Raw genomic sequence first — 19091 nt, 5'->3', positions numbered from 1 at the left:
CTATATGTAAATGATGTCTGAGTGTTAGTGTGCCCCTGGCTATATGTAAATGATGTCTGAGTGTTAGTGTGCCCCTGGCTATATGTAAATGATGTCTGAGTGTTAGTGTGCCCCTGGCTATATGTAAATGATGTCTGAGTGTTAGTGTGCCCCTGGCTATATGTAAATGATGTCTGAGTGTTAGTGTGCCCCTGGCTATATGTAAATGATGTCTGAGTGTTAGTGTGCCCCTGGCTATATGTAAATGATGTCTGAGTGTTAGTGTGCCCCTGGCTATATGTAAATGATGTCTGAGTGTTAGTGTGCCCCTGGCTATATGTAAATGATGTCTGAGTGTTAGTGTGCCCCTGGCTATCCATCAATTTAAAAAATAAAAAAACATTTAAATGGTGCCATCTAGTTTGCTTAATATAAGACATTTTTATATTTTAACAATTGCATTTACTTTTGATACTTAAGTATATTTAAAACCAAATACTTTTAGACTTTTACTTAAGTAGGATTTTACTGGGTGACTTTCACATTTACTTGAGTCATTTGGTTTTTATTAAGGTATCTTTGCTTTTACTGAAGTATGACAATTGGTTACTTTTTCCACCACTGTTTATTACATTATTGTTTTCTTGTTTACACTGCTCATAATAAAAAAAAAGTGCTATGTATGACAGGTTATGTCCCAAATGGCACCCTATTCCCTATGTACAGTAGTGCACTACTTTAGACCAGGACCCCCATAGGGAATAGGGTGCCATTTGGGACGCACAATACTCTTTACCTGGTTCGATGAGGGGAGAAGGCATGTGGGCAATAAGCTTTTAATTAGTTGTACCTTTTAGCGCATCTATTGGGGTGGCTGGTAGCCTAGTGGTTAGAGTGTTGGACTAGTAACCAAAAGGTTGCTGGATCGAGTCCCCGAGCTGACAAGGTAAAAATCTGTCATTCTGCTCCTGAACAAGGCAGTTAACACACTGTTTCTAGGCTGTCATTGTAAATAAGAATTTATTCTTAACTGACTTGCCTAGTTAAATAAAGGATAAATAAATATATTAAAAAGCTGTAGGTATCCAGGGCCTCTTTAACAGACATCCTATTCAATAGTAGTAGGGAGGCAATCTGGGATTTGTCCTCCCCTTGTTTTCGTAAACAGAGATGGTACTGGAGAAACATAACCACACATTATGGATAGGGTAGGACAGTTAAACTAAGCTCAGTAGCTCATTTACAAGTTCTATTATTGTAGAATCAATGGCTATATACCATTTTATAGATGTACCAATCTCAGATTGTCCGTTAATCCCCTCGTCTCAAGACCCCCCCCCCTTCCTGCTCTTATAGATCCAGACTGGGTTGCCATGGAAGGCTTACAAATGGCTGTGCTATTTGAGGAGAGAGAGAGAGAGAGAGAGAGAGAGAGAGAGAGAGAGAGAGAGAGAGAGAGAGAGAGAGAGAGAGAGAGAGAGAGAGAGAGAGAGAGAGAGAGAGAGAGAGAGAGAGAGAGAGAGAGAGAGAGAGAGAGAGAGAGAGAGAGAGAGAGAGAGAGAGAGAGAGAGAGAGAGAGAGAGAGAGAGAGAGAGAGAGAGAGAGAGAAGGTGCTGGTCTCCATTGTGATGTTAATTGTGTCATCAACAGAAGAGGAACTTGTTTCTTCCAGTGGTTTTTGTTTTGTTGAGACATGAATCCTCCTTGGTTCAGTAAAACACACAGAGTAGTTGAGAGATAGAGAGAGAGAATAAAATACTATTAGAATATAATAGAATTAATGGAAAATGACTTGTTGCTTGACATGTCCTGCTAGCAATATAGAATGTGCAATATAGAATGTGCATTATTGGTTGATGCTCATAGTCTAATAGCATATACTGTTTTAATATTGCGTGTTGTGTTTCCAATCAATATCAATTAGAGAATCGTTCGTGCATGGCGCTACTATCGTCATATGGAAATGTTGTGGTCGTAGCTGACGTCTGATTGGACAATAACCATTACACTGACAGCTGCTTTGTCCAATAACTGCTCTGGATTCACCTGAATTTACAATACCGTGTGTCTATTGGTCAGAAAGTGCGTTGTCTTGGATAGTTTGCAGGATATCGCTGCCTGCCTACTTCCAAGGAAGCATTTGCCGTGGTAGATGCTGAAAGAGAAGTCCGCTGTCTGTGCGCAATAGCATTTTGAGTTATCACATATAGCTAATTTTCAGGAATTGAGAGATACTATTTCTCTCCGAAGAGAATTTAAAATGGATGAAATGGAGGAAGAATTAAAATGCCCTGTCTGCGGATCGTTTTTCCGGGAACCGATCATTCTACCGTGTTCCCACAACATTTGCCTGGCTTGCGCTCGGAATATCCTAGTGCAGACCCCGGACGCTGAATCTCCGCAGAGTAGCCGTGCGTCTGGCTCGGGAGTCTCCGACTATGATTACCTGGATCTCGATAAGATGAGTTTGTACAGCGAGGCGGACAGTGGATACGGTTCGTATGGTGGCTTCGTTAGTGCCCCGACCACCCCTTGCCAGAAATCCCCAAACGGGGTGCGTGTTTTCCCACCTGCAGTCCCCCAACCCCCTCCTCAGCACCACTTGTTAGGACACCCAGGTTCCCTACCTCCAATCCCACGCAACTCCTGCCTCACATGCCCGCAGTGTCATCGCAGCCTAATCTTGGACGAGAGGGGGCTCCGCGGGTTTGCCAAGAACCGGGTGCTGGAAGGGGTCGTGGACCGGTACCAGCAGAGCAAAACAGCCGCTCTCAAGTGTCAGCTCTGCGAGAAGAGTCCCAAAGAGGCCACTGTGATGTGCGAGCAATGTGATGTGTTCTACTGTGACCCTTGTCGCTTGAGGTGTCACCCTCCCCGAGGTCCGCTAGCCAAGCATCGCCTTGTACCCCCGGCACAGGGCCGTATAAGCCGTCGGACAAGTCCCCGGAAGATCTCCACTTGTACGGAGCACGAACTGGAGAACCTAAGCATGTACTGTGTTCAGTGTAAGATGCCGGTGTGTTACCAGTGTTTAGAGGAAGGAAAACATGGAACACATGAAGTCAAGGCTCTAGGAGCTATGTGGAAACTGCACAAGGTAGGGTCACGTGTTCCAAATCGTTACATTTATACCTCTATTCTTCCAATGTCATAACGCACATAAACTCACCGATTATAGTCCTAAATGGGTCCCTATGAATTTAAGTTCCAAGTTGAATTGATTTGTGTGTGTAAAAACAATTTGGATTAAATACGATTAAATAATGTGTACTAATAGCCTAAACTATTACATTTCTGTTCACACTTCACTTCAGTCTCTGTATGAACTGCTAGCCATTCTGCTCCAAGGTTGTCAGTAAATCTACTTGGGCAAGACTGAAGCAAAATCACATTTTACACAACAGGCGCTCCCGTCCGTCTCCCGAGAATAATAAATTGTCGAGGGGCCAGACGCAGAGGGAGAGAGAGAGATGTTTTTTTTTGTGTGAAATTCTGTTGACGAGCTGGAGAGGACCAGCAGCAGTATTGCTGCATCACGGGGAAAGCTACCATCCCCTTTTTCTGTAACCCTGTAAAGTTTGGACCCGTTTTTTGATTATTAACTCTGTAGATTGCCTGTGACATATGAGAAATACATTATACCGTGGCTTAGGAATAGGTGACATAGGCTTGCTTCCCAATTGGCACCCAATACCCTCTATAGTGCACTACTTTTGACAAGGGCCCGCACTATATTATGGTAATATAGGAATATTATAAGGGAATAGGGTGCCGTTTAGGACAGAAGCGTTGTGTTTCTATCTCCATACTCTAGCCTTTTCTGGTCCCCTTCACATTCTCAGCTGTTCAACGTGCATAGTATATATATATATATATAGCCTCAGATATATATATATATATATATATATAGCCTCAGATATATTATATATATATAGCCTCAGATATATTATATATAAATAGCCTCAGATATATTATATATATATATATAGCCTCAGATATATTATATATATATATATAGCCTCAGATATATTATATATTATATATATATATAGCCTCAGATATATATATATATATATATATATATATATATATAAAGCCTCAGATATATATTATATATATAAAGCCTCAGATATATTATATATATATATATATATAAAGCCTCAGATATATTATATATTATATATATATATAGCCTCAGATATATTATATATATATATATATAAAGCCTCAGATATATTATATATTATATATATATAGCCTCAGATATATTTATATATATATATATATATATATATATATATATATATATATATATAGCCTCAGATATATTATATATATATATATATATATATATAAAGCCTCAGATATATTATATATATATATATAGCCTCAGATATATATATATATATATATATATATATATATATATATATATATATATATATATAGCCTCAGATATATTATATATATATATATATAAAGCCTCAGATATATTATATATATATATATATATATAAAGCCTCAGATATATTATATATATATATATATATATATATAAAGCCTCAGATATATTATATATATATATATATATAGCCTCAGATATATTATATATATATATATATATATATATATATATATATATATATATATATATAGCCTCAGATATATTATATATATATATATATATAGCCTCAGATATATTATATATATATATATATATATATAGCCTCAGATATATTATATATATATATATAGCCTCAGATATATTATATATATATATATATATATATATATATAGCCTCAGATATATTTTATATATATATATATATATAAAGCCTCAGATATATTATATATATATATATATATATAGCCTCAGATATATTATATATATATATAAAGCCTCAGATATATTATATATATATATATATATAGCCTCAGATATATTATATATATATATATAAAGCCTCAGATATATTATATATATATATATATATATATATATATATATATATATAGCCTCAGATATATTATATATATATATAAAGCCTCAGATATATTATATATATATTTAAAGCCTCAGATATATATGTGTGTGTGTGTGTGTGTGTGTGTGTGTGTGTGTGTGTGTGTGTGTGTGTGTGTGTGTGTGTGTGTGTGTGTGTGTGTATATATATAATGTGTGTGTGTATGTATATATACTGCTCAAAAAAATAAAGGGAACACTTAAACAACACAATGTAACTCCAAGTCAATCACACTTCTGTGAAATCAAACTGTCCACTTAGGAAGCAACACTGATTGACCAGAAATTTCACATGCTGTTGTGCAAATGGAATAGACAACAGGTGGAAATTATAGGCAATTAGCAAGACACCCCCAATAAAGGAGTGGTTCTGCAGGTGGGGACCACAGACCACTTCTCAGTTCCTATGCTTCCTGGCTGATGTTTTGGTCACTTTTGAATGCTGGCGGTGCTTTCACTCTAGTGGTAGCATGAGACGGAGTCTACAACCCACACAAGTGGCTCAGGTAGTGCAGCTCATCCAGGATGGCACATCAATGCGAGCTGTGGCAAGAAGGTTTGCTGTGTCTGTCAGCCTAGTGTCCAGAGCATGGAGGCGCTACCAGGAGACAGGCCAGTACATCAGGAGACGTGGAGGAGGCCGTAGGAGGGCAACAACCCAGCAGCAGGACCGCTACCTCTAGTTGTTTCCCCTTTCCTTGTCTTTTCTATCATTGCGGTACTCACATGGCTGTGTTTCAGTGGGCTACAGATGGTCACACATGGCTGTGTTTCAGTGGGCTACAGATGGTCACACATGGCTGTGTTTCAGTGGGCTACAGATGGTCACACATGGCTGTGTTTCAGTGGGCTACAGATGGTTTCACATGGCTGTGTTTCAGTGGGCTACAGATGGTCACACATGGCTGTGTTTCAGTGGGCTACAAATGTCAAGCCCAGTTTAGAGAGTCTGAGTTGTCATGGGCAACACACACACATGTGCACATACACACTCTCCCAGCTCCACTCTCCCAGCTCCACTCTCCCAGCTCCACTCTCCCAGCTCCACTCTCCCAGCTCCACTCTCCCACTCAGCTCCACTCTCCCAGCTCCACTCTCCCACCCAGCTCCACTCTCCCAGCTCCACTAGCCCACCCAGCTCTCTCTCCCTCCCAGCTCCCAGTGTGTCATTCCATGAGTAGGAGGAGAGGGCCTGATATAGCAACCATCCCCAGCCTACACACTAACACACACACTAACACACACTACACACACACACACACACACACACACACACACACACACACACACACACTAACACACACACTCTCTCTCTACAGAAATCATGCATAACAACGTGTATGCTTGAATTGCTGCACAAATACACAGGCATATTGTGCACAGTGAAGTCAGAACTAGTAAAACAATGTGAGATCAACACAACAACAAAACATCTATGAAAGGAAAAGAATAGAGGGGAGGAGGAAAGAGAGAGAGGGGGAGGGAGAGAGGTAGAGGGAAGGAGAGAGAGAGGGGGAGAGGGGAGGGAGAGGGGAGGGGGGAGAGCAATAGAGGGAAGGAGAGAGAGAGGGGGAGAGGGGAGGGAGGGCGGGGCGAGAGAGGTAGAGGGGGGTCGAGGGGGGGGGGAGAGAAAGATATGCCCTCCTAGACTCAACTATGACAACATAACCAACAAAATCGGGTCACAACTAATGCAGCTCTGTCGGACGCTGGGTATGTACATAGTCAATGGTAGGCTTCCAGGGGACTCCTACGGTAGGTACACCTATATCTCATCTCCTGGCAGTAGTACTGTAGACTACTTTATCACTGACCTCAAAATAGAGTCTCTTAGAGCGTTCACAGTCAGTCCACTGAAACCCCTATCAGATCACAACAATATCACATTCAACTTGAACAGAGCTATGCTCAATCATGATTTTAAGAAATGCTATAGATGGAAGGAAAATAGTGTGGAAATCTGACAAAAAAACAATTAGGCAACAACAAATTCAACCCCTTCTAAATTAAATCCCTTCCTGGACAAACGGTTTCACTGTAATAGTGGAGGTGTAAACTTGGCAGGAGAAAATCTTAATAGTATATTTGACCTCTCAGCTTCCCTATAAAATCTAAAAATGTCAAGCAGACAACCTAAGAAAGTTAATAACAATGACAAATGGTTTGATGAAGAATGCAAAAACCTAAGAAAGAAATAGAGAAACATATCCAACCAAAAACATAGAGACCCAGAAAACCTGAGCCTACGCCTTCACTATGGTGAATCACTAAAACAATACAGAAATACACTACGGAAAAAGAAGGAACAGCACGTCAGAAATCAGCTCAATGTAATTGAAGAATCCATAGAATCTAACCACTTCTGGAAAAATTGGAAAACTATAAACAAACAGCAACACGAAGGCAGACCTGGCTCTCAAGAGAAGACAGGCTATGTGCACACTGCCCACAAAATGAGATGGAAACTGAGCTGCACTTCCTAACCTCCTGCCAAATGTATGACCATATTAAAGATACAGAAATAGAGACACACATTTTCCTCAGATTACACAGACCCACAAAGAATTCGAAAACAAATCCAATTTTGATAAACTCACATATCTATTGGGTGAAATACCACAGTGTGCATCAGAAAGAGAGGGAGTGAGAGAGAAAGTGAGAGGGTGAAGGCAGAGAGGGAGGGAGGGAAAGAAAAATAGGAAGAGGGAGGGAGAAAGGGAGAGCTGGCAGGCCTGGTGGATACGGATGGGCAGCTTTCAGACCTAACAGGCCTGCTGGATACAGATGGGCAGCTTTCAGACCCAACAGGCCTGGTGGATACGGATGGGCAGCTTTCAGACCCAACAGGCCTGGTGGATACGGATGGGCAGCTTTCAGACCCAACAGGCCTGGTGGATACGGATGGGCAGCTTTCAGACCCAACAGGCCTGGTGGATACAGATGGGCAGCTTTCAGACCCAACAGGCCTGGTGGATACAGATGGGCAGCTTTCAGACCCAACAGGCCTGGTGGATACGGATGGGCAGCTTTCAGACCCAACAGGCCTGGTGGATACGGATGGGCAGCTTTCAGACCCAACAGGCCTGGTGGATACGGATGGGCAGCTTTCAGACCCAACAGGCCTGGTGGATACGGATGGGCAGCTTTCAGACCCAACAGGCCTGGTGGATACGGATGGGCAGCTTTCAGACCCAACAGGCCTGGTGGATACGGATGGGCAGCTTTCAGACCCAACAGGCCTGGTGGATACGGATGGGCAGCTTTCAGACCCAACAGGCCTGGTGGATACAGATGGGCAGCTTTCAGACCCAACAGGCCTGGTGGATACAGATGGGCAGCTTTCATACCCAACAGGCCTGGTGGATACGGATGGGCAGCTTTCAGACCCAACAGACATTCCCGGGGCCTTCCTGACCGAACACCCTCAAGGACAGACAGACAGGAGGTTTCTCCATTGGCACTTGCATACACTCAGTGTCACAAACACTGATAGTTACACGCAAACACACACTGATACACACTGACACTAAAACACACACACATACACTGATTCACATGCACACACACACACAGGGCTGGTTCCGCTTAAGCAACATTAAAACACTTTTTAGGTATTCAGTGCAATGTACAAGGCAGCATCAAAACACACACCCCAAAAATTATTTCTCTCACACAATGAAATAGGGAAGCTCCGTTTTGTATCATCAAAACTGTGATTATATGTTTCTACAGACAACATAGTTTTAAATGAAGCCTCTCAAATCAATAGGTCAATATAAGCAACCGGGAGAGAGAGTCAGGTATATACAACAGCGACGCTGTGACTCGAAACCCAACAAGCCATGGCTTCCCTTAAAGGAAAAGACAAGGAACAACTGAGAGTAACCAGCAGCTAAAGGAAATCCAGGATAAACATAGCTCAAATGCTCCCAATGCCAAACAAATAAACTGTTTTACTATCTGTTGTTAAAAAAAGATAGATTTGCTCAAAAGGAAAGTGGAGTCGTGTCAGATATGCAAATACAGAGGGTGGGGCGAATGGATGAACAGGAAGTGCAAACCTTAGAAGATGAACTGGACCAGGAAGAAAACAGAATGAGACAAAACAAACATCAAATCAAAGTTTATTTGTCACGCGCGATGAATACAACAGGTGTAGTAGACCTTACAGTGAAATGCTTACATACAGGCTCTAACCAATAGTGCAAAAAAAGGTATTAGGTGAACAATAGGTAAGAAATAAAAAGACAGTGAAAAAGAACAGTAGCGAGGCTATATAACAGTAGCGATGCTATATAACAGTAGAGAGGCTATATAACAGTAGAGAGGCTATATACAGTAGAGAGGCTATAAAAGTAGCGAGGCTACATACAGACACTGGTTAGTCAGGCTGATTGAGGTAGTATGTACATGTAGATATGGTTAAAGTGACTATGCATATATGACGAACAGAGAGTAGCAGTAGCGTAAAAAGAGGGGTTGGCGGGTGGTGGGACACAATGCAGATAGCCCGGTTAGCCAATGTGCGGGAGCACTGGTTGGTCGGGACAATTGAGGTAGTATGTACATGAATGTATAGTTAAAGTGACTATGCATATATGATAAACAGAGAGTAGCAGCAGCGTAAAAGAGGGGTGGGGGGGGGGGGGCACACAGTGCAAATAGTCCGTGTAACCATTTGATTACCTGTTCAGGAGTCTTATGGCTTGGGGGTAAAAACTGTTGAGAAGCCTTTTTTGTCCTAGACTTGGCACTCCGGTACCGCTTGCCATGTGGTAGTAGAGAGAACAGTCTTTGACAATTGGGGTCTTTGACAATTTTTAGGGCCTTCCTCTGACACTGCCTGGTGTAGAGGTCCTGGATATGGCAGGCAGCATAGCCCCAGGGGTGTACTGGGCCGTACGCACTACCCTCTGTAGTGCCTTGCAGTCGGAGGCCGAGCAATTGCCGTACCAGGCAGTGATGCAACCAGTCAAGATGCTCTCGATGTTGCAGCTGTAAAACCTTTTGAGGATCCCAGGACCCATGCCAAATCTTTTTAGTTTCCTGAGGGGGAATAGGCTTTGTCGTGCCTTCTTCCCAACTGTCTTGGTGTGTTTGGACCATTCTGGTTTGTTGGTGATGTGGACACCAAGGAACTTAACCTCTATGGACCTACTCAACAGCCAGTGTAATCCCGTGGCGCGTTATTCAAATTCCTCAAAAATGCAAAAACTTCAATTTTTCAAACATATGACTATTTTACACCATTTTAAAGACAAGACTCTCGTTAATCTAACCACACTGTCCGATTTCAAAAAGGCTTTACAACTAAAGCAAAACATTAGATTATGTCAGCAGAGTACCCAGCCAGAAATAATCAGACTTTTCAAGCTAGCCACAGCTAAATGTAGCACTAACCTTTGATGATCTTCATCAGATGACAACCCTAGGACATTATGTTATACAATACAAGCATGTTTTGTTCAATCAAGTTCATATTTATATCAAAAACCAGCTTTTTACATTAGCATGTGACTAGCATGTGACTAGCATTCCCACCGAACACTGCCGGTGAATTTACTAAATTACTCACGATAAACGTTCACAAAAAGCATAACAATTATTTTAAGAATTATAGATACAGAACTCCTCTATGCACTCGATATGTCCGATTTTAAAATAGCTTTTCGGTGAAAGCACATTTTGCAATATTCTAAGTAGATAGCCCGGCATCACAGGGCTAGCTATTTAGACACCCAACAAGTTTAGCACTCACCAAAGTCAGATTTACTATAAGAAAAATGTTATTACCTTTGCTGTCTTCGTCAGAATGCACTCCCAGGACTTCTACTTCAATAACAAATGTTGGTTTGGTCCCAAATAATCCATTGTTATATCCAAATAGCGGCGTTTTGTTTGTGCGTTCAAGACACTATCCGAAAGGGTAAATAAGGGTGACGAGCATGGCGCAATTCGTGACAAAAAAATTCAAAATATTCCATTACCGTACTTCGAAGCATGTCAACCGCTGTTTAAAATCAATTTTTATGCCATTTTTCTCATAAAAAAGCGATAATATTCCGACCGGGAATCTGCGTTTAGGTAAACAGACGAAAGAAAATAAAGCATGGTGTCGACTCGGGCATGCGCCTAAGCCCATAATACTCTGATCGGCCACTTGCCAAACGCGATAAAGTGTTTCAGCCAGAGGCTGCCTCGATATCGTTCAGCTTTTTCCCGGGCTCTGAGAGCCTATGGGAGCCGTAGGAAGTGTCACGTTATAGCAAAGATCCTCAGTCTTCAATAAAAAGAGCCAAGATGAAACACAACTTGTCAGACAGGCCACTTCCTGCATGGAATCTTCTCAGGTTTTGGCCTGCCATATGAGTTCTGTTATACTCACAGACACCATTCAAACAGTTTTAGAAACTTTAGGGTGTTTTCTATCCAAAGCCAATAATTATATGCATATTCTAGTTACTGGGCAGGAGTAGTAACCAGATTAAATCGGGTACGTTTTTTATCCGGCCGTGTCAATACTGCACCCTAGCCCTAACAGGTTAAAGCTCTCAACCTTCTCCATTACAGCCCCGTCGATGAGAATGGGGGCGTGCTCGGTCCTCCTTTTCCTGTAGTCCACAATCATCTCCTTAGTCTTGGTAACGTCAAGGGATAGGTTCTTATTCTGGCACCACCCGGCCAGGTCTCTGACCTCCTCCCTGTAGGCTGTCTCGTCGTTGTCGGTGATCGAGCCTACCACTGTTGTGTCGTCTGCAAACGTAATGATGGTGTTGGAGTCGTGCCTGGCCATGCAGTCGGTGAACAGGGAGCACAGGAGGGGACTGAGCACGCACCCTTGGGGCGCTCCATTGTTGAGGATCAGCGTGGCAGATGTGTTGCTACCTACCCTCACCACCTGGGGGCGGCCTGTCAGGAAGTCCAGAATCCAGTTGCAGAGGGAGGTGTTTAGTCCCAGGATCCTTAGCTTAGTGATGAGCTTTGAGGGTACTATGGTGTTGAACGCTGAGCTGTAGTCAATGAATAGCATTCTCAGATAGGTGTTCCTTTTGTCCAGGTGGCAAGGGCAGTGTGGAGTGCAATAGAGATTGCATCATCTGTGGATCTGTTTGGGCGGTATGCAAATTGGAGTGGGTCTAGGGTTTCTGGGATAATGGTGTTGATGTGAGCCATGACCAACCTTTCAAAGCACTTCATGGCTACGGACGTGAGTGCTACTGGTCTGTAGTCATTTAGGCAGGTTGTCTTCGTATTCTTGGTGGTCTGCTTGAAACATGTTGGTATTACAGACTCAATCAGGGACATGTTGAAAATGTCACTGAAGACACCTGCCAGTTGGTCAGCACATGCCCGGAGCACAAGTCCTGGTAATCCGTCTGGCCCCGCAGCTTTGTGAATGTTGACCTGTTTAAAGGTCTTAGTCACATCGGCTACGGAGAGTGTGATCACAAAGTCGTCTGGAACAGCTGATGCTCTCATGCATGCCTCAGTATTACTTACCTCGAAGCGAGTATAGAAGTGATTTAGCTCGTCTGGTAGGCTCGTGTCACTGGGCAGCTCGCGGCTGTGCTTCCCTTTGTAGTCTGTAATAGTTTGCAAGACCTGCCACGTAAGACGAGAGTCGGAGCCGGTGTAGTATGATTCAATCTTAGCCCTGTATTGATGCTTTGCCTGTTTGATGGTTCGTCGCAGGGCATAGCAGGATTTCTTATAAGCTTCTGGGTTAGAGTCCCGCACCTTGAAAGCGGCAGCTCTACCCTTTAGCTCACTGGAAATGTTGCCTCTAATCCATGGCTTCTGGTTGGGGTATGTATGTACAGTCACTGTGGGGATTATGTCTTCGATGCACTTATTGATAAAGCCAGTGACTGATGTGGTGTAGTCCTCAATGCCATCAGAAGAATCCCGGAACATGTTCCAGTCTGTGCTAGCAAAACAGTCCTGTAGTTTAGCATCTGCTTCATCTGACCACTTTTTTATAGACCGAGTCACTGGTGCTTCCTGCTTTAATTTTTGCTTGTCAGCAGGAATCGGGAGGATAGAGTTGTGGTCGGATTTACCAAATAGAGGGCGAGGGAGAGCTTTGTACGCGTCTCTGTGTGTGGAGTACAGGTGATCTAGAATTATTTCACCTCTGGTTGCACATTTAACATGTTGATATAAATTAGGTAGAACTGATTTAAGTTTCCCTGCATTAATGTCATGAGATTTGGAGCGATGCCATCGGATTGGCGTGAAACAGAAGAACGCTAAATACCCTCTCATGGTCATCTTTAAGCTGTGGCTTAACTATCAGACCAAAGTCAACTTTCTCAAGGCACAGGGGGAAAGGAGATCAAAATCCATGGCCAGTCCATTAAATTAATCCAGGACCTGTCTACTAAACTGAGGGAAAAAAATGCAAGCAATTCATTCTGATCAGACAATCACTGGACGAAAAAGTCTCAACTCTGATTCCCGGCAGCCCTGTGGGTATGACGGGGAACACAGAGGAACACACGATGTCACGTCCTGACCAGCAGATGGAGCTGTTGTAGTAGTTTTGGGGTCAGGACGTGGCAGTCTTGTGTGTGTGAATGTTCTGTGTTGGTCTTGTGACTCCTGATCAGGAACAGCTGGGGATCGTTGTTCCTGATTGGGAGTCATATATGTTGGAGTATTTTTGTCACTTGTTTTTTTGGGTAGTTGTTCTTGCACTGTGTTTTTGTATGCCTGTGAGACTGTTCCTGTCGTGAGTATCATTTAGTGTATTGTTTTTCCAGTGGATGCCTTACTCCTCTTTTTTTTAATTAAAAGAAAATGAGTATCCACAACTCTGCTGCATTTTGGTCCTCTCTACAACACCACGACATAATGAGTGACAGAACTACCCACCAAACCAGGACCAAGCAGCAGAGGAACGAGGAGGAAGGATGGACGTGGGCAGAGCTAAGGAGGAGCGTTTCCAGGGCAATGGAAGAGTTTAGGAAACTCGAGAGGCCGCCCCAAGAATTTTTTGGGGGGGCACAAGGGCAGTTTTGCGGGGCAAGAATGGAGCCCCAGGCCAGCTCCCCGCACTAGCATGGAGGTACGTGTTCCCAGTCTGGTACGTCCAGTACCAGCACCACGCACCAGGCTTCAAGTGCGTCAGCCCAGCCTCGCCAGTCAACAGTCACCAGAGCTGCCCGCCAGTCAACAGTCACCAGAGCTGTCCGCCAGTCGAAGGTCACCAGAGCTGCCCGCCAGTCGAAGGACACCAGAGCTGCCCGCCAGTCGAAGGACACCAGAGCTGCCCGCCAGTCGAAGGTCACCAGAGCTGCCCGCCAGTCGAAGGTCACCAGAGCTGCCCGCCAGTCGAAAGTCACCAGAGCTGCCCGCCAGTCGAAAGTCACCAGAGCTGCCCGCCAGTCGAAAGTCACCAGAGCTGCCCGCCAGTCGAAAGTCACCAGAGCTGCCCGCCAGTCAGGAGCCGCCAGAGCCGCCCGCTAGTCAGGAGCCGCCAGAGCGGCCCATCTGCCCGGAGATGCCAGAGTGGCCCGTCTGCCCGGAGATGCCAGAGTGGCCCGTCTGCCCGGAGATGCCAGAGTGGCCCGTCTGCCCGGAGCTGCCAGAGTGGCCCGTCTGCCCGGAGCTGCCAGAGTGGCCAGACTGCCCGGAGCTGCCAGAGTGGCCAGACTGCCCGAAGCTGCCAGAGTGGCCAGACTGCCCGGAGCTGCCAGAGTGGCCAGACTGCCCGGAGCTGCCAGAGTGGCCAGACTGCCCGGAGCTGCCAGACTGCCTGGAGCTGCCAGAGTGGCCAGACTGCCCGGAGCTGCCAGAGTGGCCCTCCTGTCCTCCGGCCCAGCCCGAGTGGCCCTCCTGTCCTCCGGCCCAGCCCGAGTGGCCCTCCTGTCCTCCGGCCCAGCCCGAGGGGCCCTCCTGTCCTCCGGCCCAGCCCGAGGGGCCCTCCTGTCCTCCGGCCCAGCCCAAGGGGCCCTCCTGTCCTCCGGCCCAGCCCGAGGGGCCCTCCTGTCCTCCGGCCCAGCCCGAGGGGCCCTCCTGTCCTCCGGTCCAGCCCGAGTGGCCCGTCTGCCTGGCGCAGCTATAGGCGCCACCGAAGTGGGCGACGCCGAGGGTGGAGCAAGGTCCACGTCCTGCACCTGAGCCACCTCCAGGATAGGTGGGTTGGGGAGGGAGGGTGTAGCACAGTGCCGTCGTTGACGGCAGCCACCCTCCCTTCCCTCCCTTATTGTTTAGGGGTTATTGTTTATGGGTTTTGTTGGGGATTTTGTTTGTTGGTGTTTTCTGTTAGGTGCATTCCGGGGTCTGCACCTTGAGGGAGGGGGGGGTACTGTCACGTCCTGACCAGCAGATGGAGCTGTTGTAGTAGTTTTGGGGTCAGGACGTGGCAGTCTTGTGTGTGTGAATGTTCTGTGTTGGTCTTGTGACTCCTGATCAGGAACAGCTGGGGATCGTTGTTCCTGATTGGGAGTCATATATGTAGGAGTATGTTTATCACTTGGTTTTGTGGGTAGTTGTTCTTGCACTGCGTTTTTGTATGCCTGTGAGACTGTTCCTGTCGTGAGTATCATTTAGTGTATTGTTTTTCCAGTGGATGCCTTACTCCTCTTTTTTTGAATTAAAAGAAAATGAGTATCCACAACTCTGCTGCATTTTGGTCCTCTCTACAACACCACGACATAATCTGTGACACACGAGCACCAATTAAGCCCTGAACAGGCTGCAGGAAATCTTTCCAGTTGAAAGAGAACCCAATGCCCTGAGGAGAGGAAGAGCCAATGCCCTGAGGAGAGGAAGAACCAAATGCTCTGAGGAGAGGAAAAAGCAGAAAAAAGTGATACGCACAATAGGCTACATACAGTAGTGTCCAGGACCAGCTTACTGTTAGTTGAGATATACAGTGATGTCCAGGACCAGCTTACTGTTAGTTGAGATATACAGTGATGTCCAGGACCAGCTTACTGTTAGTTGAGATATACAGTGATGACCAGGACCAGTTTACTGTTAGTTGAGATATACAGTGATGTCCAGGACCAGCTTACTGTTAGTTGAGATATACAGTGATGTCCAGGACCAGCTTACTGTTAGTTGAGATATACAGTAGTGTCCAGGACCAGCTTACTGTTAGTTGAGATATACAGTGATGTCCAGGACCAGCTTACTGTTAGTTGAGATATACAGTGATGTCCAGGACCAGCTTACTGTTAGTTGAGATATACAGTGATGTCCAGGACCAGCTTACTGTTAGTTGAGATATACAGTGATGACCAGGACCAGTTTACTGTTAGTTGAGATATACAGTGATGTCCAGGACCAGCTTACTGTTAGTTGAGATATACAGTGATGTCCAGGACCAGCTTACTGTTAGTTGAGATATACAGTGATGTCCAGGACCAGCTTACTGTTAGTTGAGATATACAGTGATGTCCAGGACCAGCTTACTGTTAGTTGAGATATACAGTGATGACCAGGACCAGCTTACTGTTAGTTGAGATATACAGTGATGTCCAGGACCAGCTTACTGTTAGTTGAGATATACAGTGATGTCCAGGACCAGCTTACTGTTAGTTGAGATATACAGTGATGACCAGGACCAGCTTACTGTTAGTTGAGATATACAGTGATGACCAGGACCAGCTTACTGTTAGTTGAGATATACAGTGATGTCCAGGACCAGCTTATTGTTAGTTGAGATATATAGTGATGTCCAGGACCAGCTTACTGTTAGTTGAGATATACAGTGATGACCAGGACCAGCTTACTGTTAGTTGAGATATACAGTGATGTCCAGGACCAGCTTATTGTTAGTTGAGAAATACAGTGATGTCCAGGACCAGCTTACTGTTAGTTGAGATATACAGTGATGTCCAGGACCAGCTTATTGTTAGTTGAGATATATAGTGATGTCCAGGACCAGCTTACTGTTAGTTGAGATATACAGTGATGACCAGGACCAGTTTACTGTTAGTTGAGATATACAGTGATGTCCAGGACCAGCTTATTGTTAGTTGAGACATATAGTGATGTCCAGGACCAGCTTACTGTTAGTTGAGATATACAGTGATGTCCAGGGCCAGCTTATTGTTAGTTGAGACATATAGTAGTGTCCAGGACCAGCTTACTGTTAGTTGAAACATATTATTTCCCCCTCCCCCAATACAATCTAGATTCTATTGTCCCCAAGTAACTGTTCTTCTCTAGGAAGTAACGATAGAATTAGCCGCTGCCAATGAGATACATGGACACTGAAAAGACAATATTAAAGAGGATATACAGCATGTAAGTCAATAATTGGTCTATGGAAGTGGTGTGTGTGGGCGAGGGGTTTTGCGTGGGTGTGCAATATTTGTGGGCGTGTGGGAGAGGGGGTGTGAGTGGGGCTGTATATGTGGGTATGTGGATGAGGGGGTGTGAGTGGGGCTGTATGTGTGGGTATGTGGATGAGGGGGTGTGAGTGGGGCTGTATGTGTGGGTATGTGGATGAGGGGGTGTGAGTGGGGCTGTATGTGTTGGTATGTGGGTGAGGGGTGTGAGTGGGGCTGTATGTGTTGGTATGTGGGTGAGGGGGTGTGAGTGGGGCTGTATGTGTGGGTATGTGGATGAGGGGGTGTGAGTGGGGCTGTATGTGTGGGTATGTGGATGAGGGGGTGTGAGTGGGGCTGTATGTGTTGGTATGTGGGTGAGGGGTGTGAGTGGGGCTGTATGTGTGGGTATGTGGATGAGGGGGTGTGAGTGGGGCTGTATGTGTTGGTATGTGGATGAGGGGGTGTGAGTGGGGCTGTATGTGTGGGTATGTGGATGAGGGGGTGTGAGTGGGGCTGTATGTGTTGGTATGTGGATGAGGGGGTGTGAGTGGGGCTGTATGTGTGGGTATGTGGATGAGGGGGTGTGAGTGGGGCTGTATGTGTTGGTATGTGGGTGAGGGGGTGTGAGTGGGGCTGTATGTGTGGGTATGTGGATGAGGGGGTGTGAGTGGGGCTGTATGTGTGGGTATGTGGATGAGGGGGTGTGAGTGGGGCTGTATGTGTTGGTATGTGGGTGAGGGGGTGTGAGTGGGTGTATGTGTTGGTATGTGTCTGCTTATGAATGGGACAGTGAAGAAGGGTGAATAGGAATATGTGTAGGAGGGCAGGAGAGAATGGGCGTGTGGAGGGTATAGGGTATATGTTGTGTGTTAATGAAGGAGAATGGATGAGGAAGTAGGTGTATAGAGGGGTGTATTGTGTGTTTATCATGGATCCCCATTAGTTCCTGCCAAGGCGGCAGCTACTCTTCCTGGGGTTTATTATGGATCCCCATTAGTTCCTGCCAAGGCAGCAGCTACTCTTCCTGGGGTTTATTATGGATCCCCATTAGTTCCTCCCAAGGCAGCAGCTACTCTTCCTGGTGCCCAAACACATCAAGGCACTTACTTAAGACAAAATATAAAACTGTATATCGTACAACATTATTACCCCACTACACATCTACAATACAACATGTATAACACCACCATACAGCAATATCACCATTTATTTAATTTGTGATTGCGTGTGCGTCTGCGTGTGTGTACCTGTGTGTGTGTCTCTTCACAGTCCCCGCTGTTCCATAATGTGTATTTGTATCTGTTTTAAAATTTGATTCTACTGCTGCATCAGTTATCTGATGTGGAATAGAGTTCCATGTAGTCATGGCTCTATGTAGTACTGTGCACCTCCCATAGTCTGTTCTGGACTTGGGGACTGTGAAGAGACCTCTGGTGGCATATCTTGTGGGGTGTGCATAGATGTCTGAGCTGTGTGCTAATAGTTTAAACAGACAGCTCGGTGCATTCAGCTTATCAACACTTCCTACAAAAACAAGTAGTGATGAAGTCAATCTCTTCTCTACTTTGAGCTATAAGAGATTGACATGCATATCATTAATGTTAGCTCTCCGTGTACATTTAAGGGCCAGCCGTGCTGCCCTGTTCTGAGCCAATTGTAATGTTCCTAAGTCCCTCTTTGTGGCATCTCAATTTCCACATTATTCATTACAAGATTTAGTTGAGGTTTAGGGTTTAGTGAATGATTTGTTCCAAATACAATGCTTTTACTTTTAGTAATATTCAGGATTAATTTATTCCTTGCCA

General features: G+C 44.8%; 1 protein-coding gene across 4 annotated transcripts in view; it reads left to right on the top strand.

Annotated features, from left to right (window-relative positions):
* Window positions 1-2126: 2126 nt before the first annotated feature.
* trim9 (tripartite motif containing 9) overlaps window positions 2127-19091 on the top strand; it is a 139352-nt gene continuing 122387 nt past the window's right edge. For all 4 annotated transcript variants that reach the window (XM_045709969.1, XM_045709925.1, XM_045709911.1 and 1 more), the window contains exon 1: window positions 2127-3076. In XM_045709969.1, coding sequence (XP_045565925.1) covers window positions 2240-3076 — 837 coding nt within the window. In that variant the 5' untranslated portion in view covers window positions 2127-2239. The remainder of the gene's footprint in view (window positions 3077-19091) is intronic.

The sequence above is a fragment of the Salmo salar genome, chromosome ssa01, assembly GCF_905237065.1.
Source record: "Salmo salar chromosome ssa01, Ssal_v3.1, whole genome shotgun sequence".
In the NCBI taxonomy this organism is placed as follows: domain Eukaryota; kingdom Metazoa; phylum Chordata; class Actinopteri; order Salmoniformes; family Salmonidae; genus Salmo; species Salmo salar.
This window is presented reverse-complemented; position numbering and strand designations above follow the sequence as displayed.